This window comes from Choloepus didactylus, chromosome 6 (genome assembly GCF_015220235.1).
Source record: "Choloepus didactylus isolate mChoDid1 chromosome 6, mChoDid1.pri, whole genome shotgun sequence".
In the NCBI taxonomy this organism is placed as follows: domain Eukaryota; kingdom Metazoa; phylum Chordata; class Mammalia; order Pilosa; family Megalonychidae; genus Choloepus; species Choloepus didactylus.
Window position 1 is genome coordinate 15,920,544 of NC_051312.1, and position 26,209 is coordinate 15,946,752.

General features: G+C 39.6%; 1 protein-coding gene and 1 pseudogene across 1 annotated transcript in view; both read left to right on the forward strand.

The window, feature by feature from the left end:
- The first annotated feature begins 4,122 nt into the window (after positions 1-4,122).
- Positions 4,123-8,546, forward strand: LOC119536601 (annotated as a pseudogene).
- Positions 8,547-8,646: 100 nt separating this feature from the next.
- The window catches only part of PATL1 (PAT1 homolog 1, processing body mRNA decay factor), a 32,336-nt gene continuing 14,773 nt past the window's right edge, over positions 8,647-26,209 (forward strand). Inside the window, exons 1-11 of the mRNA XM_037839329.1 lie at positions 8,647-8,803; positions 10,785-10,896; positions 16,259-16,476; positions 16,785-16,865; positions 17,450-17,644; positions 18,573-18,674; positions 19,106-19,195; positions 19,448-19,668; positions 23,175-23,264; positions 25,151-25,331; positions 25,836-25,959. Of these exons, the coding sequence (XP_037695257.1) occupies positions 8,789-8,803; positions 10,785-10,896; positions 16,259-16,476; positions 16,785-16,865; positions 17,450-17,644; positions 18,573-18,674; positions 19,106-19,195; positions 19,448-19,668; positions 23,175-23,264; positions 25,151-25,331; positions 25,836-25,959 (1,429 nt within the window). The 5' untranslated portion in view covers positions 8,647-8,788. The remainder of the gene's footprint in view (positions 8,804-10,784; positions 10,897-16,258; positions 16,477-16,784; positions 16,866-17,449; positions 17,645-18,572; positions 18,675-19,105; positions 19,196-19,447; positions 19,669-23,174; positions 23,265-25,150; positions 25,332-25,835; positions 25,960-26,209) is intronic.

A 26,209-nucleotide genomic window follows, 5' to 3' on the forward strand; every position in this document is an offset into this window, starting at 1 on the left:
TTTATATCCTATTATTTAACATAAATCTGTGGCATTAAGGAACCAGGTGAAAATTGTTTTATTTGTAGCTCCAGGATTCAGGAAGTTCTAGAGAAGTTTCCTACTCTATTTCTTTGTAATGTTATAAGACCCTACATTGAACTAGCCCTTACAAAGACCTCAAAGTCTCCCAACACTGTGCTGTATTTTCTCCTTCTCTCTAGCACATGCAATTAAGAAAGCATTTATTCATCATCATTCATTTATGCATCTGTTTTGGTTTCCTGTCTGCCAAAACAAACAGCATTCAAATGGGTTAGTTTAAACAATGGAAATTTTAAACACTAATGGTTTTGAGGCTAGGAAAAACTCCAAATCCAGGCATCATTAAGGCAATGCTTTCTTCCTGAAGGCTGGTATTCTGGTGGTCCTTGGTCCTGGGGTTCTCTATCACCTGGCAATGCCCATGGCAGCCTCTCCTGGCCTCTCCCTTCTCTTCGTGGTTCCTTTGACCCTCAGCTTCTTGCTTCCCATGGCTTTCTCTCTCTCTGTCTAAATTTCATGCTGCTTATAAAGACTCCAGTAACAGGCTTAAGACCCATCATGATTGAGTTAGGCCACACTTTAACTGAAGTAGCCTCATCGGAAGCTCCTGCTTGTAATGGGTTCACAACCACAGGAATGCATTAAGTTTAAGAACATTTTTCTGGGGTCCACTACGGCATTCATTCTTACATTGTCTCCTCTATTCAGGAACTAGGTGCTCAGTATACAGTGGTCTCTACAAGGTAGGAGAGCCACAGCCCTTTCCTTCTTGAAGAACGTAAATTAACAGCAAATCAATTACAGTGATTAAAATCCAGAAAGGTAAAGATTTCTAGCCAGATCACATAGAAAGCTTCTGACAGGGTTAGTAATACTTTTATGGTCACTGGATTCCCTCATGGGACTGGATTGTCTTGGTTCAAACTGGAATAGTAACAATGCTAGACCAACATACCTATACATTGTCCTATGGATATAATCAGTTACAGGAAGACATATTGCACACAGAGACTGAAGTGTAGGGAAAATGACAATCAGGGATTTTACACACCGTTATATCAGAATAAGAACTTATGTTTGTGGCTACACTTAAACAGGGCAGTATTATCTAGCCTGTAATGAATACTTACCAATACCAGACAAGACACAGTACAAATCACTGTATAGTCATTACCTCATTTAATTTTTACAACTTTACAGGATAGATGTTAATATTATCTAACTTTAAAGATGAGAAAACCAAAATTCAAAGGGATTAACTTGCCAAGATCACACAACTGATAAATGGCAGGGTAGGATGATGATCCCATCTGCTCACTTCCAGTACTCAAGTTCTTAACCCTGTTAGGCTTTACTGACAATTTTGTCAATCAGTCTGACTGATTGGTGTTTTCAGTGACCAGTGACTGGTGCATTTGGTCACTCTAACCACACTTTTAATTCCAAGTATATCTGAACTCCTTGCAGGCTAAGCAAAGTCTCACCCATGCAATTTTGATTTGAATCAGTAGGAATTTAAAGTAGCCCCCAATACCATAGAAACCATGTGAGCCCAGGGGATCAGCTAAGAGCTCTGGGTGCAGTTCTCTCAATAAAATCAGGTAAGGGGCTAGCTGACCCTCTGAATTTACACTCCTCACTCCCATTCATCCTAGCTCGCATTTTCATTTTAACTGGATACATTTTCATTTCACTAGGAGAAAAAAATATTTTTTTTTCAAATGCTACCACTAAGGCAAATGCCTAACCTTCTGTGCTAGCTTGAAGAATGTATTATGTCTCCCAGAAAAAGCCATATTCTTTGATGCAATCTTGTGGGGGCAGATGTATTATTGTTAATTAGATTACAATTCTTTGAGTGTTTCCATGGAGATGTGCCTCACCCAACTGTGGATGATAACTTTGATTGGATAATTTCCATGGAGGTGTGGCCCTGCCCATCCAGCATGGGCCTTGATTAGTTTGCTAGAGCACTATATAATCTCATATAGAAGGAGCGAGCTTGCTACAGCCAAGAGGGACACTTTGAAGAATGCACAGGAGCTGAGAGAGGACATGCAGAAGAGAGACAGTTTGAAGATGGCCATTGAAACCAGACTCTTGCTCCGGAGAAGCTAAGAGAGGACAAACACCCCAAGAGCAACTGATACTGACATTTTGAAGAGGAGCTGTGGCCTAGAGAGGAACATTCTGGGAGAAAGCCATTTTGAAATGCAACCTGGGAGCAAGCAGACACCAGCCACATGCCTTCTCAGCTAAGAGAGGTTTTCCGGACACCATTGGCCATCCTCCAGTTAAGGTACCCAATTGTCGATGTGTTACCTTGGACACTTTATGGCCTTAAGACTGCAACTGTGTAACCAAATAAACCCCCCTTTATAAATCTGATCCATTTCTGGTGTTTTGCAATCTGGCAGCATTAGCAAACTAGAACACCTTCCTTCTCAGAATGGGCGTGACCCCAGTTCCAAGCTATAATTAACAAAGCACATGTGACTTTGGGTGACTTCCTACCCAGTATGTGTTGGGTAGAGGGAATGGTGATGAGTGTAACAGCAGCTTCAAAGCAGCTGAAACATGACCCTGGTTGTTTTAAATTCTCTGGTTTACTTTATTGTATTATACAAGAATAGAGAGTAGCTTGCACATAAATTCATCTCCATAATTATCAAAACCAAAGGTAAAACACTGTCATCACCTTCAACCCAAAGACACAGCACTTCTTTCCTTCTGAGGCTCTATTCTACCCTGATCTGCCCTAGTAGCCTAGAGGATGCTCTGCATTCAATGTTCAGTCCCTTTCGATGGTAAGACCCCAAGCAGGGTAAGGCCCAGACTGGCAGTGCACATCAGTCTGATCTCCCGCAAGCAGAGATTCAAGCAGATGGAAAGAAAGGATACTTTCCTCATACAGAAAAACAGTGCAAAATTTGAGCATTGAATTATTTAAAGTCAAACTAATAAGAACTAATAAGATGGGAAACATTTCAGCTACCATGTTTTCTAATCACAAAGGACATAGGCTGTACCAGGCAGGTAAAAGGGATGTTTTCCTTCCATGAACCCTTAAGTCCAACTCTATAACACCATGTACTCTGCCTAAATAAAAGTATATCCTGGTTCTGGAAAAGGCTTATTCCTTTATTCATTCCCAGCAAACATTTATTGGTCACCACACTAGGCATTAGAGGGAGAGGAATAAGATACAGTCCTTGCCCTGCAGATTATATCTACGGGGAAAAGACACATATATAAAACCAGCTATCATAGAAACAGAATAAAAGCTAGTTTTGGGAAAGCATATAAGATATTCTACTTGCTACTCTACCATATGTAAAAAGGTGTGCATTGCCCAATTGTGACGGAGAGAAGAATTTCTCTATGTAAACTGCCTAAAACTAGAAGTCTATATTGCTGCTGTTTACAAAGTTACTGTACTTCTCAGCATTCTCGGTTAGAAGCATAGAGAAAGGTTATAAAAGGTCTGAGGAGGTTGTGGCTACAATCAAGGGCCAATGTACTAGAAGACAGAGCTGACTCTGCAAACAGAAACCAGTACTGGAGTCATCATGTTTGGTGCTGCTGAACTGGCACAAGCTGACACTTTTTTCTCTCTAGGAAGATGATGACCCTTTAGAGAAAAGCAAAGGAGGACACTTTATATGGGACAATGTGACCTGAACATAACACAGGTCATGGAATCCGGATCATTTTTACTTCATATTTTATGGCCAGTAGATTATTGCTAGGCAGTGTGTGGGTTTAGAAGCCCAGGGGTTATTGGTTCAGCCGGTTCTTGCAAAACAAAAATGAAGTCAAAGTCCTGAGCTCAGTTGTCACATGGGACAAATTAACTTGGCTCTTATTCACGGTCACAGGCTTTACAGTTAACACCGGCCAACTCTCTTGAAAATATGAGCTGACAAAAACAAACTGGAGGGTGGCCTGCACAGCATAGAATCATCTCCATAATTATAAAAGCTGTAAGTGGCAAAACACCTATATTATTATCACCTTCATCCTAAAGGCAGAGCACTTTCTTTCCCAACATATTTTCCCGTTTGTCCTAGAAAATCCAATGTGTGACTTTTATGGGGGATGATAATCCAATCTGGAGAGATCCATTTCCACTTTCACCCATTTTCACCCATCCTGGAGGTATAGATGTTTATTTTTGTAGTTTTCCTGCTAATGTACATTGGCAGCCTTGTTGGTGATACCACAATCTTTCTCATGGTCTAGACTGGGCATTCACCCCAAACCCCCATGTATTTCTTTCTGGCCAATCTGGAAATCCGTTACTCTTCCACTGTTGCCCCTCTGGCCTTAGTCAACCTTGTGACCATGGGGAGAATACCCATGTCTTTCCCTGGCTGTAGCACACAGATATTCTTCTTTGTCTTTCTGGGAAGTGGTGACTGCATCCTTTTGGGAATCATGGCTTATGATCAGTTTGTAGCTCTCTGGGATCCCTTGTGTTACGCCCTCATCGTGAGATGGCAGCTGTGTGCCCAGCTGACTGTGGGTTTCATTCTAGCCTTACAAGTGACAGTTCTGATTTTCCGTCTGCCATTTTGGGGCCACAACAGAATCACTCACTTCTGCTGTGATGGATCCCCTGCTGGGGAAGTCACAGACACATGCTCTGTTGTTATCTCTCAGCCTTGCTTACCTGCCACCTCCTTTTCTATTATGTGATGATGTTTTAGTCTGTGTCCATTCCACAACCTGGGGGAGCTGTTAGATCTAATGAAAAGGCCCAACTAGACCTTAAACCTGGAAACCAGGAACAAGCAGCCCCTGCTGCTTTTCAGGGCAGGAATTCTCAGTGGCAGTGCCCTCTCCCCCTGGGGTGGAAAAACAGTTCACACTCAAACAGTACAGGGTTTCTCTTCTTGATGCAAAGTGGGCCAAGCGGAGCTGCCATCCACCGACCCTGACCCAGTTTGGTCTTCAGGGGAGATCAGCTACAGTGGGAATTCTTCCCTGCTCTGCTGCACCCTTTGTGCTGTGTAAGTAATAAAGAAGTCATTTGCTGAAAGTTTTTGTTGTGCCTGAGCCTGTGGTCCCATGATGCACCATGTAGCAACTTGTGCCACACTCCCCATCCTTGCAGTTGGCTTATGGCGATATTTGAACACAAGAAGCTATGATCTTCATCGTCAGTGTCATCATCCCCCTTTCCCCAATCTCCATTTCATACATCTTCTTTATGGCTGCCATTTTGAAGATCTTCTCAGCAGAGGGTTCTCCACCTGCTCTTTTCATGTGATAGTGGTTCTCCTCCAATATGGTTACTATAGCCTGATCTATTTATGCCCCAGCTCTAGCTACAACCCAGAAATGGGCTGTATCATGTCTGTTGTCTACATCTTTGTCACCCTGTCTTGAATCCTTTGATCTACAGTATGAGAAACAAGGAGTTGAAAGACGCACTAAATAAGGTAATTAAAAGGCATGTACCAATCTAGAAAAGGTGGGAGTTTCTGGATCATGTAAATGGCAGAAAATAATTCTTTAGAAAATGATAAACTCAGAGATTAGCTGTCCTAAAAATTTATGTAATTGGATTTACTACTTCTTCATGCTCCAGCTCTTTTTCTAGCTTCTGCAGTGTAAGCTCCTGAAAGTAAAATATTGTCCTTTAAAATAAGAGTAAACTCCTGAGAGACAGGGATTTTTGTCTGTTTTGTTCAATGATCCACAGTTCCTAGCTAAGGCAGACACTACATATTTATTGAATGAATGGATTTATTCAGGTGATGGCAAAGAACTTTACTCTTCCTTTCTTATCTTCCCACAATACTATACAAACTTTGTACATACTGGGGAGCCAATAAATATTCGTAAGATAACTAAAGGAAGACCCTTCTAAGAACACGAATGATTTTTCAAACTTCTACCCATAACCTCTTTTTCTTTCCTCTATTGACTGAGTCTTGGAAATGTTTACTGTGAAACTAAACATCATTAGAAAGTTATAAAAATATAACATATAAATACATGGTAAATGGAATATTGTACAGCCATAAAATGGAATGGTCCTGACACACGGAACAACACGGGTGAACCCTGAGGACATTATGCTGAGTGAAATAAGCCCAACACAAGAGGATAAATATTACATGTTATCACAGATATGAAATAATTAGAATAAGCAAGCTCATAGAGTCAGAATCTAAAATATAGGTTATCAGGGGCAGGGCTGGTGGTAGAGAATGGGAAATTACTGCTTAATTTGTACAGAAAGTCCATTTCTGTTGATTGTAAAATTTTGGAAATTGATGCTGGCAATGTAGCACAATATTGCGAATGTAATTAACAGCACTGAACTATATATGTGAATGTGGTTAAAAGAGGAAATTTTAGGTCATATACATGTTACCCTATGTATTAGGGTTCTCTAGGGAAACAGAATCAACAAGAGATATCTATAAATATAAGATTTATAAAAGTATCTCATGCAACTGTGGGTATGCATGAGTCCAAATTCCATAGGGCAGGCAGCAAACTGGCAACTCCAATGAAGGTGTTTGGTGAACTCCTCAAGCAGAAAACTGGCAACTCAGATGAATGTGTTCGATGAACTCCTCAGAAAATGCTTCGCTGGTCAGCCAAAGAAATAAAGGTCCTCTATCTGTCTCCCTTAAAAATCTTCAACTGATTGGATTAAATCTAGCTGATTGCATTCTCTCATTGTGGATGATATGCCCTTTGTAGATGTAATCAGTCACAGCTGCACCCAATTGACTGATGATTCAATAAACCAGCCACAAATGTCCTTGCAGTAATGGTTAGCCTAGCGCTTGCTTGACCAGACCCCTGGGTACCATCACCTGGCCAAGTTGACACATGAACCTAACCATCACACCCTTGAATAAAAATTAAAAGATAAAACATAGGACTGTATAATTCAGTGAACCCTATTGCAAACGATGCACTATAGTTAACAGTATGAGTATTAAAACGTTCTTTCATGAATTAAAACAACCATGCTACAATAATGCAAGATGTTAGTATATGAGGGAAAAAAATACATCCTAATGTAAACTAAAAACTATTTAATAGTACAATTTTAATATTCTTTCATCATTTGTAACAAAGGTACCACACTAATGCAAAGTGGCAACAACCAGGGGATATATGTGAATGCTGTATTTTTTACATGATTTTTTTGCAAACCTATAACATCTCTGATTAAAAATATTTTTCTAAAAAAGGGAGAGAGAGAGAGAGACTGGGTTTTAGGAATCAGACAAATCTACTTTGCCAGTTTTGCCACAATTTGCTTTGGAGCAAAATTCTGAGTCTCTAATCCTCACATTCCTTGACATAAGGATGCAATGAGATTATCGATGTAAAGCATTTAGCAAAGTGCCAAGCAGGCTTCACTCATCGTTATCACTATTACCACCATCACGTGTTTCAACCCCTACTCTGGGAGGCAGGTATCACTATACCCATTTTACAGTCAAAGACACTAAGGCTCAGAGACGATTGGATAAATTGCCCAGTCTTGCTGTCATCGTCAAAGTCCTGATTCCCACCCGGAACTTCTTTTTCCAAATGCAGTGCTCCCAGTACTCAGGCTCTGACTAATCGAGTCACGCTAACAAGTGAGGAATTTACGGTATGCCATTTTTAGGCGAGGTTGCATTCTAAGAGCTACCCGCAGAAAGGGGTTGCGAAACCCAATTCTTCCTGCTGGAACTTTAGACGTTAGGCGGAAAGGGATACCGCGGGGAGCTCAAACCGGGTTAAAGAGTATGGGAGATGCCAGAAGAGGTAACAAACCATAAAACGAACTTCTAGGATCAGGGTGCCGAGGCTTAAAACCTGCCCAGATTCTTTTCTGGGTTTCATCCCGTGTTTCCAGGGGCGCACGCAGGCTGAAGCTGCTCAGCCTCGATGACCTTGCTGGCCGTCTGTCATCCGGAAGGGCCAACCAGGCCGACCCCGGCTGTGCTGCCTTTTGCGGCTTTCCTGCTCCAGGTGCCCGAAGCACCTAGGGCTTAAAAAATACCACCCTAGTTAAACCTCCCGGAACAGGACTTTGGCTTTCTAAAGAAGCGACGCCGTCATCACTTTGAGGCACATAAATCACAGCCCTGACCTGCTGTTGATTCAGCGGGTGACGTCGCTGAAAGTGGTGACGAATTCTACCCCTTCAGATGACCCTGAACTTTTCTTTTTTTTCCCCTCTAGTGGGCGCAGATCGTCACGTGAGATGCCCCGAGTAGCCTTCAGAGTATGTAGCATGCTGAAAAAATAGCCCAAGAATCACCATTTCTCGCAGCCCAGGATAAGCCCGGGACTCTTCAAAGCCTTGTCGTGTGACAATCAAAAGGATTTGCTCCGCCCGGCTGCAGACGGAAAACTCGTGATTCGCTCCTCCGCTTCCATCTAAGCGCCGAGCCGGCACAGACAACTTGGAGGAGGAGCTTAAGTCCGAATCGAAACGAAGCTCCAGAAGGGTAGCGCGTGCGCAGTCTCTCACCACGGGACCTCGTTCCCGCCGCTGAGACTAGGAAGCGGGACGCCAAATCTGTCCCCGCGCAGCCGCCGCCGCCGCCGGGCGCCGAGTGGGGCGGCCGCCCACCCCGAGACGCGCCTGCGCACGCTTCCCACGCACGCTCCGGTCGTACGGCGGCGGCCAGGGGTCGCGAACCGGTGGAGGACCGGAGCGCGGAGGAGCCCGAGAAGTCAGCGCTTCTTCCCTCCCTCCCCTACTCCCCTCCCCCGTTCCCTCCCCCCTTCCCCAAGAATGTTCCGCTACGAGGTGAGCAGTTGCGACCGGAAGTGACCTCTCCCTCCCCTACGCGCCCTTCTTCCTTTCGCACCGTTGCGCGTCGTCCCGCGTTCCTAAGGGGTTGGGGGTGGGTTGGGGGTGGGGTGGGGGGGTGGGGGGAGTGGAAGGCTGCGGGAGCCGCGGGACCGTTTGGAACGCTAGAGGCCTAGAATCGCTGGTGTAATCCTAGGGCTGTGTGCTAGTTTCGGGGGGCGGGACTGTCCCGTCATTTGCCGCTGGGAAGAGGTGGCTTCTGTTTTGGGGTGGGAAGGGCCCGTTAGCTGCCTTAACCAGACCATGACACCCCACTACTGGAGTACCCGAGTCGGGGGCAGTTTTGCACCAACCCGGTGATCTTTTTTGAGGAGGAAGTGTCACCCGGGGATACCCAAAGACGCGTTTCCCGCCCTGGATCCTGCAACCCAATCCCCTACCCCCATTACACAAACACACACCCATACACACATAATAAGCACCCGGTTATGGGGGCCTAGATTTCCCCCTTGAATGAGGACCCAGACTAAAGAGGGCTCCAAGTTGGGAGGGGGGCGTGTCCCGCAGAAGTTCCTTCTGGGCGAGTGGAAGGAGACTGGGATTTGGTTTAGATCCCGTGATGGAGCAATAGTCGAGAGTCCTGACCCTGTCACTAATTCATTGGGTGACCTTGAACGATTCCTAATCTCTGGACATAAATTTCTGGTTTCTTAGAATATAAGGACTAGTCTCCATGATCCCTAGGAGTCTTTCCAAATTAAAAATATATTGATTTAGTTAAGTAGATCTCTGTGCTTTGGAAGGGAGTGCTGCTGGAAGTTGCTTGTGAGGTGGAGGCAGTGGTATGCTTGCTTTATTTAAGTGTGGGAGGGCTTTGGGATGGGTTGAATTTCTTTTGAGAGAAGCCTAGTTAAGAACCAGGCAATTTATATCGCTATCCTCCCTACTGAGAGAGTGTGACATTCCGATTCCAAGTCTTTGGACATTGAGAACACGTATACTTGATAAGAGTATAACAGATATACTTGATAAGAGTGGCCCAAGAGCAAACCAACTAGAACATGGAGAAAGAGTATGGGATTCAGTGGGAAGAAATTGCCAAAAGAAAAGAAAAGTTGGGGAATAAACCAATTGAAAAGAATGAAATGGAGGGAGAAAATGTTTAAAACAGGGCACAGCTAAGATATCATGGTGTTATCTATTATTTGTTCAGCAATCCATAATCATTACCTTCTTTGATCTTCACAACTCTAAGACAGATGGTATTATCCCTGCATTACAACTTAAGAGTCCCTGCATTAGAGCGCTAAGCCTAGCACAGGTCTGGAAATACAGTAGGTGCTCAAGAAGTAGTCAATGAATTAATCAGAAAGAATGTTACTTGCCTGAGTTCATGTTACTTGTAAGTGGCGGAACCAAAACTTGAACATGCCATATCACAGCTTTTCCAGAGTTGTCTTAACTGGTTGAAAATTTAACTTTCCATTTTTTCCTGAGTTTGGGCCTATAGGAAGGGGGAAAGGATGGAAAATGAAGAGAATGCTTTAAAGCAGTAGTAATAAAATTGAAAAAGATGAATGAATTATAATGAGGAAGATGAGATCTTTTTTGGAAAAGATTTTTATAACTCAGGCAAGATAATTGTTTATTTTCAGTTCTCGTTACTATTCCAACCAGTGACATGAAGGAAGTTTCAGGCCTAATGTCTTGGTTACATGATGAAATGCTGTTATTAGAGTCTTAGTAAATTAGAGAAATAAAATGCTTAAAGAAAAAGAGTCAATAAAATAAGAAACAAGAAATAGCAATTGAAAGAAAAGATACTGAAGTCTTCCAATGTCTGACAGATTGGGAGTGGAGAAAATGCCATCTTTACAAAAAGTCAAAATGAAACTTTTCTGTTCACTGGGAAGGTAAAATGAATATTTTTTGAGCATTTAAAAGACAATAAATAGCTAATCTCTTTTCTCATGTTTAGTCTTTGGAGGATTGTCCTCTGGATGAAGATGAAGATGCATTTCAGGGCCTAGGAGAGGAAGATGAAGAGATTGATCAGTTCAATGATGATACATTTGGATCAGGTGCAGTTGGTAAGTGGCATCTTTCTCTCCTAATGTCTTGGTCTTAGTAGAAGTAAACACATTCTCTTTTGGCAAGATATTCTTCTATATTTGTCCTCCATCGGAATAGTTTAGTCTTTACTGGAAGCATCTACCCGGCTACTCTGGGCCTCTTTGCTTCACTTATAAAGTCAGGTTTACTCTAAGCCTGTCCCTTCCAGCTTTATCACCCATGGCTCTGAGTTTACACTATGAAAATTCAAATGGTTGGAGACATAGGCATTTTAAAAAGGCTTAAAATAATTCTAGAAGAGGTGAATTTTTATATTTAGAACAGAACACTTAAAGAAATGGGCTACACAGTGGACTAGTACAAAACTCAGGTTCTGATGTGTGTACTTGTGTATGTGTTTTAAAATTCAGTCTATCAGTAGTACATTGCATGAATCTGCTCTTGTCTTATAGTATATTTGATACAATAAGAAGCTTTTTATCCCAAAGACTCTGGTGAGAAAAAGTCTTTGTGAATTAATGAAGTGTTGTGCCCAGATGAAATTTTTCCATCCCTGGATAGAGAATAGATATTCTCAGAGTTGCAAAAAGTCAAAGAACCAGACTAAAGACCACCAAATTATAATGACTGAGATGGGAAATTTAGGGAGAAAGTTTATATGAATAAGTAAAAGTCAGTGCAGATTTTTTGCTTTAACTGTTTTATTGGAAAGCAGCAGCAACATTGTTTATGTTGAGATGTGTAAATATGTTTGGACATTTCTTTGGAATTGCAGCAAATTTGTGTAACAAATAGGCAAATTTAAGTAATAAAAGAAGAAGAAATTTAGCAGTAATGGTAATCCCAAAATGATGAATGTTTGTAACAAATGAGAGTTCTTAAATGTTACAGTGATTACTGATTTTGCAGTGATCTAAACAGCTTAAATTTATTAAAGCTCAGATTGGGTTGAATGAACTGGCAAAATGAAAAAAAAAATGTGTTATATTGTTAATCAGGCTTTACAAAATTCAGTAGGGAACTAAAACTTTGCCACTATTGGGAGCAGCAAGAGAAGTTTTTAAGGTCAAAGCTAGACCCATTTTAGAAAGGAGCCAAGGACCTTTGGATTATAGCCATAGTTTAGGAGATGCAATCATCCAAGAGGATGACACAATCCAAGACACTGTCGTCTCTCTCATCTTTCTCCACAGAGACCACAGATAAAGGGACATAGAATAGAATTACAAAGCAGGGGACTGAAGTGGGTTGCAAAAAGTGTATTTTGAGAGTTAGTTCAGTAATAACCTATAGGACGCTATAGAAGTTGCAAAAACTGTGTACTTGTTTCTAGAACTCTTTTTCTATTAAAATATTGTACTGAATGTTTTCTTTTTTCACCAGATTCCTCAGTATTAAAATGAAGCTGGTGGAATTCATTTTTAGATGCTATATTGAGACAAGATAGCAAAGTAACGTGCCCTCAGTTTTGAACCAGGATGAAGAATAGTCTCACCTTCACATTGATTTCTAGAAGTGCTATAGACAGTGTTTTTCTGGGTTTCTGTGCCCTCACAAAATGGGAGTAATATTGCCTTATCAGGATATTAAAGTGTGCAGAACTAAATTTTATATGAAGGGTAAACAGAAAAGTATACACACATTGAAATGTCCCCTAGGGGTACACAGTAAAAGTACAGGCTATAGAAAGTAAAGGCGGTGAAATAATGTATAGTTAGCCCACTTTGTACAGTAGGACAGAAAGGTGTTTAAGAAGGATTTTATAATGGAGAAAAGATTTCCAAAGGTGAGCTGTCTCCATTGAGGGCATAATATACTTGAATTGTAAAGTTTAAAGTATTATAAATGTGTATAAAAAAGAAAATTGCTTTCTAAATCCACCTGTGACCTATTTGATACACCTTTACAGGTAATTATACAACTGGTATAGAGAAGTTAAACCAGAAGGAGATAGAATGTCAGACCTTTGACGTATACTTTGGTTTAATAGTTTTCAATTTAGAGAGTGGGCGTCATGAATAATAACTTGTTAGTACAGTGGATAGTTTAGGTTACTAGTTACAGGTGCTGGGATGTTACCTTTCCTTAGGAAATAAATCACTATTTTCTACATGAATAAATGTTTGCATCATCTTAGAGCAATAAATGGTACTGTAAAAATCCCAGCCCATTCTCTAATAGTAAAAGCTTACTCTAATTACTCGCTGGGCACCATTCACCATTCTGAATGCTTTACATATATTATTAATCCTCACAGCAACCCTATGAGGTAGGTACTATTATTATCCTCATTTTGCAAATAAAGAAGCAGAGCCACAGAGAGATTAGGTAACTATAAATACAATCAGTGAAAACTACCAGTTATGTTAAAACAGCATTGGGGAATCTTTGGAAATCTGCCTCCATTTGGGAGGTCTTTCCCTTCTTTCTACTTCTTTTTATTGATAGCTGCTGTACCCTTTATGTGCAGGGATTCCCTTAAAATTAAATCATCTTTTTATTCTGTTTTTATTCACAAATATCCCTAAGATGGGCTTCAGGGGAATTATTGCAAGTATAGGTTTGTAAAAGCAGCCAGAAATTCGGTAACCTACATCAGTGTGTGGGTTAATTAGTTGAAGGAAAACAGATAACCGTTTTCCTTTCATTTCTCTGTCTTTACCTGAAGTCCGAAATTAAGTATATTTTTCCCATTTTGAGCACATCAGGGTATGCCTATCAGAGACCACCATAGTGAGATGGCTACCTTAGGTTCTTTTCTGTAAGATGGCATTTCAGAGGAAGAGTGCTACTTGGCTGGGTACTCGGATAAGAGGAAGCTGTTAGGAAGGGAAGAGAATCCCACTTGACTGGAAAAAGACCCATGTCCTTAGGTGAGAATATTTTTATAGCTCTTGCCCACAACCTTTATCCCAGTGAGGACAGAGTGATCCACGGCTTAACAGATCCCTTCATCAGCACTAATACATTCAAAGCTACCACAGTGCCTGACAATGGTTCTGATGATACCAAAATTATAAATGTGGAGTCCCACTTCCTTTACTTTTTGGATCACAAATGTGATATGGTACATAGTTAAATTGATAAACATAGTGAATTTTAAATGTTTATAATCCCACCTTGAAAGGGACTTAGCCTACAGAAATATTTGCTTAAGGTATTAAGACATGTGTAATGTTCATTATAGTATTAGTTGCTATTTTGAAAAATTGCAAATAATCCAAATGTTCATCATTAGATAGTGTTAAATTACAGTTGATCGATAGAATGAAGTCTCATGTAGTTAATAAAAAGAATGAGATAACAATGGTTATACGTGTCCAAGATGTAAATGTTTAAATAGAAAGAAAGCATGTTAAACATTACAGTTTTTGCATTTTAAAAAACTTAACATAGCTGATGGAATTATGGAGAACTTTCATTTTCCAAGTTATGTATTTATGTGATGTTTAAATTTTTTAACAAGCATGTATTTTTTTTCCAAGCAGGATAAAAAAAATAAAGATAATTTTATAGAGTTGCACATGGGCCCCTCAGAAAATTATCAATTAATCTAAATCTTAAAAAAAAAAAAAACCTATCATTTATTGTACCCTTACTATGTACCTTTATTCCCCCTTGTAATAGTGCCTCCAGTTCTTTTATTCAGTTCTTTTAATAAGGTATGTAGAAAAATTAAATCCCAAGGATCATCACTGATGATGGTTTTTCAGAATTCTGTTTCTATATTAAGTATAAAGGGAATTATGTGTTATCCCTGTCTGTTGAAATTTACAAGAATATGAAAAGTATAACTAAAATAAAAACAAAATATATTTACAAAAGAATGCATGGATTTTTTTGTAGTTCAGAATGTATTCCATGTTTAGATGAAGGTAGGGGTAGAATTAAAATGAAAGGATTTGGGGGAGAGGCTTCATTGAGGAGGAAAAGACTTCTAAATTTGAATGCTAAAAGGAGCAAAATTGTAAATAAGAGTTTTTATGATGGAAGCAGAATGGAATGATTAGACTGAGGACCACTGGAATGAGAAGTGCAAGAGAAGTAAGAAGATCTAGATTTAGAGAAGCTGATAAAGGGTTCTGAAGATTTTAATCTATGCTGTAATAGGACTCAGAAATCATGCTGTATCAGCATAATAAACAAGGAAAGCGCTTTCATGTCCGTGCTACAGACTGTACTGTAATATATAGGAATAACAATGACACAGTTAAAATAGAAGAGGAATTGACCCTACCTGGTCCAAGTTACCATTACCTTTCCCTGACTTACTGCAGTAGCCACTTGACAAGCTTCCATGCTTCCAAAATTGCAAAACCACCCCCCCCACTCTGTTTTCAATACAGTTGCCAGAGTGATCCTTTTAAAACATTAAGCCACATCAGAACTTCCAGAGTCATCCCATTTCAAAGTGGCCCAAAGGGCCCTAGATGAGCCCACTCCAGCTTCTTTTATCTTTCTTGTACTCTTCCCTCTTGCTCATACTGTTCCCAACGCAGTCTTCCCTCCTATTCCTTAAAATCATCAATCTCACTCTTACCTTAGGGCCTTTGTACTAACTGTCTCTGCCTGGAATGCTTTTTCCAGATATCCTCACGGCTAACTCTAATTCTTTGCAGCTTTACTCAAATGTCACCTTGTCAATGAAGCCTACGTTTAACCATCCTATATAGGATTTTCAGTCTGCTCCTCTTTCCCATATTCCCCTCTTTCCCACATTTCTGTAGCATTTTCATCTTCTAATATAGTATCTGACTTACTTATTCATTATGTTTATTGTTTATTATCCATCTCTAGTTACTTATTTGTTGTGTTTATTTATTATCTCTTTCCCACCTGAATGAAAGCTATAGGAGGGCAGGGTTTCTTGTCTGTTTTGTACATTGATGTATCCAAAAGAGCAGTGTTTGTCATATAGTAGATGCTTAGCAAATATTGATTCAATAAAATAGATACATTCAAAAGTTTGTAAATAAAATGGCTATTATAATCTGAAAGAAGATTGCTAGTGCAGTGGATTTTAATTTTCCCTTAAAATTTTGGCCTGAAATGTCATAGAATCTCCAAGCCAATAGGTAGTATACATATCTATCACCAATTTAGAAATCAGTTTCAAAATATATTTGAACACTATCGATAATGTATTAAGCTACTAATCCAGTGCTTTAATTTTTTTCTTGGTATAGTGTTACTTGTTTGTAAAAGTGAAAGCTCACTTTAATTTTCCCCTTAGTTTAACTTCATTTCATGTCTCTAAGCAGAAACTTGACTTTCCACGTGTTTTCTGGAGTTAAAATTATTCATTTGGTTAACAAAAGAATTTTATAAAACTTTCTAGCTGCAATAGGACTGTATTTCTTTGTTATGACTTCCTTTTAGATGATGATTGGCAGGAAGCACATGAGCGCCTGGCTGAATTGGAAGAGAAACTACCCGTGGCAGTTAAGGAACAAACAGGCAATGGAGAAAAGGATGAGATGGACTTGTTGGGTGACCATGAGGAGAATCTAGCAGAAAGGCTTAGTAAGATGGTGATTGAAAATGAACTAGAAGATCCAGCTATCATGAGGGCAGTGCAGACCAGGCCAGTTTTGCAAGTGAGTAAGTTACTATTTCTGATTTGAGAACTACAGCAAACTATAGAATTAAAGTGAAGTATTGAGCATTGCCATTTTATTTCATCTAATACATTGAATTACATTTGCCATACAAAAATGATAATATAATTTCTGATGATAGCAGATCTAGACATGAAGTTGGGGAATAACGTATATTCTAAAACCACTAATTAATTCCTTATTCTCAGGCAGTTGAGGCTCTTTTAGAGCCTCATTCACCAACAGCGAGTGAGTCACTCACAGAGCCCACACTATTCCAGACTGTATATCTTTTCCTTTTTTGTTAGCCCCAGCCAGGAAGTCTCAATTCCAGCATCTGGGATGGATCTGAAGTTCTGAGGCGAATCCGAGGACCACTGCTGGCTCAGGTATTGAACATTTTCTTTTTATATAAAATTCCTAATTTCTGAAAATATCAAGTAGGTTCTTTTATCATCCTTTCTTAACTGAAAAAAGATTGCCAGTTAGTATATTGATTACTGCATCCAGCACTTATTTCTGTTTGTATGTAGCCTTTCTCAGCCTCTGGTGATGCTCACTTGACTGTGCTTTATTTTGAAAAGGTTGAAAGGGGGCCATTAAAACTCATATTTGTCAGTTTATAGTTTGTATTACTTAAAAAGTAACTTCTAGGCAAAACTATTGGGACCGAGAACAAATTAGTGCTTGCCAGTGATTGGGATTGGCAGGCAGGGGGTTTGACTACAAAGGAACAATATGAAGGAATTTGGGGAAGTTGTGAAACTCTTCTGTATCTTGATTATGGTGGCAGATCCATGACTCTGCATTTATCAAAACTCAAAAAACTGTACAATAGGGAGAATGAATTTTACTATATATAAGTTAAAAATAAAAATTTTAAAAAGTTAATTTGACAAGATATTTTAGCGTCTTTAGGAGTTAGTAAAACATTTCAAGTTGGTAATCCTTTCTTTATACTTTTTTCACTTAGGACATGCCTACTGTATCTGTGTTGGAATATGCCTTGCCTCAGAGGCCTCCACATGGCCCAGAAGATGATAGGGACCTTTCTGAGCGTGCATTACCAAGGCGATCAACTTCACCTATCATTGGGAGTCCTCCTGTTAGAGCTGTCCCCATAGGCACCCCACCTAAGCAGATGGCTGTACCCAGCTTCAACCAGCAGGTATCTCATTAACAGGCATCCAGCCCAGGATATTGGGAACCTGGGCAAAACCATTTGGAAAATTGATGATGCTGGGAGGAGGGTGGGAGTTTGGGGTAGGCATTAGATTAGAAAGAAAAATAGCCAATTAGAGAAGTTAGTATAAGTAAGAGACACATTCCCTAATACCTTTTGCTGGTGCTGCTGCTGCTGCCTTTTAACTGGGGGAGGAAAAGGGTAGGTAACCACAGTTAGTATACATATCTTTTTTAAAGTGTTTTGCTGGCTGCCCAAAAACTTTGCAGAGAAATAACAGAAAGCTGGGGGGAGTGGGAACACAGCATTGTCCACATCCCTTTTTACCTTTAAGATATCCCTGCTTTCCCTAGAGGCTGTGCAGTCCTGTTCCATAGACTTTCCTCCACCTGAAACCAGCAGCTGAAAAGGAAGGCCAATTTGGAAGGTATGGGGGGAGGGTGGTGTTGGTATGGCCTAGTTAGGCTCAATATTCTGTGAAATGGTGGAGTCACAATGTAACACAAAAGTGTTGAGCATGGCGGCCATATCACAGGGGCTTCAGAATAGGACTTAGTTAATCCTCCAGCTTTCTTATCATTCCTTCTCCCTCACTGCTACAAAAATATTTCCTCTTGGAGAGAATTTGCAAGTCAGAATATCTGCTGGTATCTCCCTCAGATAGCGTGGAAGGGTGGGGATAACTGGAGAATTAGCTAAATTTTCCTCAGTTATAACTGGCACTTTGCTTGATATTTCTGAGAGGAAGTGACCAAAGGTTCCCCATATTTGAACTCTTAGCCATAGCATCTTGCTTAGAAGTAGGGCTTTGCATTGAGTTTTTGTGTCTCTACCAGTACTTGAGGGGAGGGAGTATAGGTGGAGGAAAAACTGACTTCATTGAATGTAGTTGCATATATATTTGTGCTGATAGATTCTGTGCCCGAAGCCTGTCCATGTTCGGCCCCCAATGCCACCACGTTATCCTGCTCCCTATGGTGAGAGGATGTCTCCAAACCAGCTCTGCAGTGTCCCAGTAAGTCACTTAACAATTTATCAGAAGAGGCAGTATATATTTTCTGATCACTACCAGGACGTATACATACATCTTGTAAATTGTACATTTTTTTTTATAATTTCAAACTTGAGTTTATAGGTCCAGAGGACATCAGCCCATCATACACAATTGTTTCTTACTTCAACTCTCTCTTATCTTTAAAAATCTAAGCATTAGAATTTTAAATCTAATCATGTGGTCATCTGCTATTTCAGTTATCTCATTCTACTGCTTGCTTTTTCATAATTTCTAACATTACTTTTTGTTATATTCCCTCAATGGAGAGCTTGACTGTGTACAATTTAAAAGGTTTTATATTCAAGTTTATTTTGTATTTCTACTGAGTTATTATATTGCTTTACCTGTTTCAGAGTCTCAGTATAGATTTTTCCTTTTTTTTTTTTCCTTAGAACTCTTCTCTCCTGGGTCACCCTTTCCCTCCTAGTGTTCCTCCTGTTCTCAGTCCTCTCCAGAGAGCTCAGCTTCTTGGAGGAGCTCAGGTAAGCCTTTGATTACCTTATCTGTAAAGAGCCTCCAATTTTCCTAGGAGTCCTTAGATGATTTTATGTTACCTTCTTTTTTTTTTTTTTTTTTTTTTTTTTTTGCTGTTAATCAATTACTACTGCCTCTCGTTTTTTCTCATTTACTTTTTTCAAACATACCTATTGATGGAAACAGTATTCACTTTTCTGTGGATGAAAGCAGAGGGGCTTTCTGTTTAACTAAATCTAAGGTCTTATCCTGCTCTGTAGCTACAGCCTGGACGGATGTCTCCCAGCCAGTTTGCACGGGTCCCTGGATTTGTTGGTAGTCCACTTGCTGCCATGAATCCCAAGTTACTGCAAGGGCGAGTTGGGCAGATGCTTCCCCCAGCACCAGGCTTCCGTGCCTTCTTCAGTGCTCCACCTCCCACTACACCACCCCCTCCACAGCAGCACCCTTCTGGCCCAGGACCTCACCTGCAAAACCTAAGGTATACAAAACAAACGCCACTGTTTCATCCATTGTCAGCCAAGTTTGTTGATTGTTGACATTTAGTTTTATAATACAGAAGTCTCTTTATATTTAAAAATGCTATGATTTGAGATGTTATTGAATCGTTAAGTTGCTAAACATGAAACGTTTGACAGATTCCAAGCTTTCTTATGAATAACATTTCCCTTGAGTTCTAAGAAAAAAAAATACTTCCTATACATGCATTCTCATGTTACGTTAATCACATCTTGTTTTTTCTAAAGTTGTTATGTCTTACTTCATTCCATTTTACAAAAACACACACTATATATAATAAACACACAGTACTTACTGCTTAACAAGAATTACCACATTCTCAAGGAACAAAGATATAGATGCCAAGAAGGCAGATAATCTCAGTACTAGCTAGGTTGCTTGCTTCCACTCTCTGGCTTTATAATAAGAAGGTTCAAGCTCTTGTTTCAGCAAAAGTGTGTTTTATATAATTTCTATGTCATTCTCAGGTAATTGAAACTGAGCACATTAAATCTATTTAAAAGACTTCTGTTAAATAGTGTGATGGTTAAGTTCCTGTGTCAACTTGGCTAGGTTATGGTGTCCAGTTGTTTGGTTAGGCAAACACTGACCTGATTGCTACTGTGAGCAGGTCTTACATGATAAATCCACTCTAACATTCTAATCTCTAAGCCTTTGGATCCCCTCACCTACATTATATCAGGGCAGTTGTGGGATTTCAACTTCAGGCAGTGTAAGCCACTTTTTGGCCCATGCTTCAGCCAAGCACCCAAACAAGCGGCTAGAGAATGTGCCAGTTTGAGTGTATTGTGTCCCCCAAATGCCATTATCTTTGTGGTCTTGTGTGGGGCAGAAATTTTGGTGATGGTTGGATTTGCTTGGACTGTGCCCCACCCAGCTGTGGGCAATGATTCTGATGAGATGTTCCCATGGAGGCGTGTTCCCGCCCATTCAGGGTGGGCCTTTATCAGTGGAGCTATATAAATGAGCTGACTGGGGGGGGGGGGGGGGAGGAAACTCAGTGCAGCTGGGAGTGATGTTTTGAAGAGGAGCAAGCTTGCTAGAGAGGAACGTCCTGGGAGAAAGCCATTTTGAGGCCAGAGCTTTGGAGCAGATGCCAGCTGCCTTCCTAGCTAACAGAGGTTTTCCGGATGCCGTTGGCCATCCTCCGGTGAAGGTACCCGATTGCTGAGGTGTTACCTTGGATGCTTTGTGGCCTTAAGACTGTAACTGTGTAGTGAAATAAACCCCCGTTTTGTAAAAGCCTATCCATCTCTGGTGTTTTGCATTCTGCAGCATTAGCAAACTAGGACAGAGCCCTTTCTGACCCCTCAAGCTATAACATTCAATTCAGAATCTCTACTTAGAGATTCACCTGGTCCAACTTTATGTTCCTTCTGCCATTATGCCACACCCATAATATCCATTCCCACACGTACAACAGATACGGATTTGCCCTCCCTGCATGTGATGCTTCTGCCAAAACTGTCATCCGTGGACTTACAGAATGCCTTGTCCACTGTCATGGTATTCCACACAGCATTACTTCCGAATAAGGAACCCCACTTCATGGCAAATGAAGTGTGGGAATGGACACATACTCATGGAATTCACTGGTTATACCATGTTCCCCATCATCCTGAAGCAGCTGTATTGATAGAATGGTGGAATGGCCTTTTGAAGACTCAATTGTAGCAGTATCTTTCAGGGCTGGGATAATATCTCCAGGTAGCTGTATATGCTCTATATCAGCACACTCTATATGGTGCTGTTACTTCCATAACCAGGATTCATGGATCCAGGAATAAAGAGGTGGAAATGAAGTGGCACCACTCACTATTACCCCTGGTGATCCACTAGAAAAAGGTTTGCTTCCTGTCCCTGCAACCTTAAGCTCTGCTGGTCTACAGGACTTAGTTCCAAAAGGAGGAGTGCTTCCATCAGGAGACAACAATGATTCCATTGAACTGTAAGTTAAGACTGCCACCCAGCCACTTTGGACTCCTCATGCCTCTGAATCAACAGGCAAAGAACGATACTACTCTCTGAGGTGATTGATCCTGATAATCAAGGGGAAATAGGACTGCAGCTACACAGTGAGGTTAAAGAAGTGTTTGCTTGGAATACTGGAGATTCCTTAGGTGTCTTGTAGTACTACCATGCCATATGATTAAAGTCAATGGAAAACTGTGACAGCCCAATCCACATAGGACTGCCAGTGGCCCAGAAACTTCAGGAATGAAGGTTTGGGTCACCCCACCAGGCAAAGAACCATGACTAGCCAAGGTGCTTGCTGAGGGTAAAGGGAATATGGAATGGGTAGTGAAAGAAGGTAGTGATAAATACAAGCTACAACCATGTGACCAGTTACAGAAACAAGGACTGTAATGGTTATGAATATATCTTTCTTGTTTTGTTATGAATCTGTTTATATACATATACATAAAGAAAATATCCTTGTTTTCTTCCTTATCTTATCCCCTTATTATGTAACATAAGTTGTATTAGCTTTATGTCATAGTATTTTAAGTTACAGGATATCAAGTTTATAGTGATTATTACCCAAGGACTTGCACCTTCTTCTGGGGAAAGAGTTGGTGTTTTTCCAGTTGTACACAGGACAGTTCAGTATTGTTAGGCAAAAATATGACTTACTTAGTTTAGAGATTAAGTGTTGCTTAAGGAGATCTATATGGATGCCAGGGTATGGCTTAAGGAGATGTGTATGGATGCCAAGTTGACAAGGGCTGGACTGTGATCATTAAGTTCATGTGTCAACCTGACTAGGCTATGGTGTTCAGTTGTTTATTTAACCAAGCTCTGGCCTGATTGTTACTGTGAGGATATTTCATGGATTTAAATCATCAGTAAGTTGATTGCATCTGTGACTGATTACATTTACAATCAACTAAGGAAACAGCCTTCAACAATGAGAGAAGTCTCCATCTAGTCATTTGAAGGCCTTAAAAGAACAGATGATGTTTTCAGCAATTAGAAGGAAGAATTTCCATCTCTAATTCAGCCAGCCAGCTTCTCCTAGGAAATTTCATTGAAAACCTTTGTTGGGTTCCCAGCTTGCAGCCTGCTGTATAGAATTTGGACTTGCTCATCCCCACAGTCATGTGAACCAAATCCTATAATAAATCTTATAATATTTACATTATATATCTCCTGTCATTTCTGTTTGCTTGGAGAACCATAACTATGTAAATGGTTAGGAGCAAAAAAGAAAACAAATTATACTTTTTATATATTTATGTAAATGTATAATATATATGTTTTGTATTTTATTTTTCGTTTGCTCAGATTTGATGATCGTACTCTTTTAAAAGTTGAGAATTGACCTTTGTAGAAAACATGCAAAAATATGACTGCCTTTTGCTTTATAGCCAGGTCCCTTGGGTGAACCAGTATGAAATTAACCTGTACTGACAACATTAAAAACTTCAAATTATCAGGATGACATAATTGAGACCCTTTTTTTCTTAGATCTCAGGCCCCAGTGTTTAGACCGGACACAACTCACCTTCACCCACAGCACCGTCGACTCTTGCACCAGAGACAGCAACAGAATAGAAAGTAAGTACTCATCATACTTCTTTGTGGTTTCTTAATTCATCTTTTTAATGTTGCTAGTGTAACAATGTGCTACTAATTTATTTTACTTTTTTAGTGAATTTAATTAGTATGAGGTTATTTTGCTGGTAAAGGCGAGTCATAAATGCTGTCATTTTGTTTTTATGCACTAGCCTTAAATGATAAGATTTTATCAACTAGTTTCCAAACTGTAACTATATTATTATGTAGCTCATAAATCTGAATTAAAATTGAGGTCTGATGGTTTTTTGAGCTAACATTTTATACTTAATCCTTACCAAGTTCCCAACATACTCTTAACTGCCTTTTGTTTAACATTTCAACTTACAGACAATCTTGAAATATAGTGACTAACCTTGTGTTTGTGAAGCCAGTGATCATTCTTTTTGCCTGTAATTATTTAATCCTCATTCAGCAAATATATTACATATTATAATATATATATCCCGAGGTGTGTACCAATCACTCTGGTGGGTTTGGGGAATAAAAAGAACAAGACAGATTAAGCTCCTGCCTTCATGGATCTTCTGTCTTAAGACCATTTATCTGTATAAAATAAGGAAACTAAATGTAACTGTTTTCTTCAGTCTTGTTATTTATAGTTCTTTGAGTGTGAGAGTAATGCCTTCTCACTTTCAGAAATGTTCCAGGATATTTTTTGCAGGGAAAATAAGTTGGTATGGACTTGTAATCAAGACATAGAAAGTAAAAACCATGGAGGAAAAGATTACTACATGTGACTGTATTAAAGTATTAAGCTGCTTTATAACAATACAGCATACACAAACAGTTCCCAGTAGAGGTAGCCCAAGTGGCGTATAAACCTGGAAAGATGTTGAAGCTCACTTGTAATCAGAAATAATGCAGATTACAATGAGATAACCATTTTACACCATCAGATAGGTAAAACTTGAAGTGTCCCAATACTACCATTGTTGGCATGGATGGAATATACAGCCTCTTGAGAGAGAATCTGGCAGTATATAAGGTTGAAAATGATACACTGCATCCTAGCAATTCTACTTCTATGTACATACCTGGGTAAGTTATCAACATGGATAAACGCATAATGTTGAGTGAAAAAAGAAAGAGAAATGTCTAAGACCATTTATATAAAATTCACAAGCATTCAAAATAATATTGTATAATATTTAAAGAAGCACACACAAGTAATAAAAGTATGAAAACATTTCAGGGAGGATACACACCAAAGGCAGGACAGTGGTTCCTCTAGGAAGGAAGGGAAACTGGACATTGGAATGCTTGAGTAAAAGGAGACCTTCAGCTGTGAATGTAGCACTCTTATTACTTTAATACTATTTTTTTAAATGTCTGAGGCAAATTTGACCAAAAAATCTTCTTTCGTTACATCTAGATGGTAAATAAATAAGATGTTTATTATGGTATTTGCTGGGCTTTCCTCTATGTTTGAAATATTTCATGATTTTTAAAGAGTTCAAAAAGTGTATAGACTCTGGAGGCAAATTGGCCTGTGTTCAACTCTCTTACTCTGCCCCCAGGTGTATAGCTTTGGACAAGTCTTTTTATCTCCATTGCCCTTCGTCTTTTATCTTCAGGGAGAAAATAAAACTACCTACCTCATAGGGTAATATAAAGCGTTTATAAAAGTTCATAAGTGAAAGTACTGATCAGGTAGTAGGCACCTAAATCTTAGTTTGATTTCCTTAATTATATATTTTTTTAGCTCTTCTTAAATTTTGTTAAGAAATTCTTTTTCACTCCCCTTACAACAGAAGCAAAAAGAGATCTTTTTTGTTTAATTAGCCACGGTTTACTCCTGTATAATTATAAGGCACAATTAACAACATAACCACTTGGAGTGAACGTGGCATATGTTTGTTTTTCAGTCAGCATCGTAATCTTAATGGGGCAGGAGATAGAGGAAATCATCGGAGCAGTCATCAAGATCATCTCCGCAAGGATCCATATGCCAATCTCATGTTGCAGCGAGAAAAGGATTGGGTCTCTAAAATCCAGATGATGCAACTGCAAAGCACTGATCCCTACCTGGATGATTTTTATTACCAGGTAAATGCTGTATGCTGATTTTGAGAAGATCATGGCTCCCTTGCTCTGGTGAGGGAAGTCCTGTGCATATTGGTATAATTTTCTTTTGAGTTAGTCTTCAAGTAGATAAGAATTGATGAAGCAAATTCCATCCTCTTTTCAACCTGGTGAGCCTCTCCTGCTGTTCACTAAAGGGTTTGCTTATAAGCAGGTTACTTCTTATATAGAGAGGCTCTCTATATACTAGTGTTATCAAATCCCTTTGGCATCCATAATGTGGTTCTTTCAATTAAGAATGTTGGCAGTCTAACTTTAAAGACATTTCCATTGTTACTGACTTGTTTGAAGGCTGGGGTTATTTGATACAAAAAGAGAAAGCTTATTGCAATCTAACAAAAATTAGACATCAGTATATTTCCAGATTTAAGTTGTGTTGCTGCCACTGGTATAAATCAGTTATTTAATGGTAAAGAGAAGCCATGTTCTTGCTTGTGTTGCTATTCAAATCATCTTCTCATGTTGTAGAATTACTTTGAGAAACTGGAGAAACTGTCAGCTGCTGAAGAAATGCAAGGTGATGGACCTAAAAAGGAGCGCACCAAGCTCATTACCCCTCAGGTGGCCAAACTGGAGCATGCCTATAAGCCAGGTGACTTTTCTTAACCCCAGACCCATGATAAGAGAAATTTGAGATGCTGCTGATAAGATAAAATTTAAATAACTGAATATGTAGATGGATAGATAGCTTCATCAGTGTTTGAAATTGATTTACAGGGTATCTTTGCCCTTAATAAATGTAAAGCTCAGTCTTTAAGCGTGCAATGAATGATTTGACAGATAGTCTTTTAATGTTTGAAACTACATGATTTTTTTTTAACTCCTGTTATAATTTCTAGTAC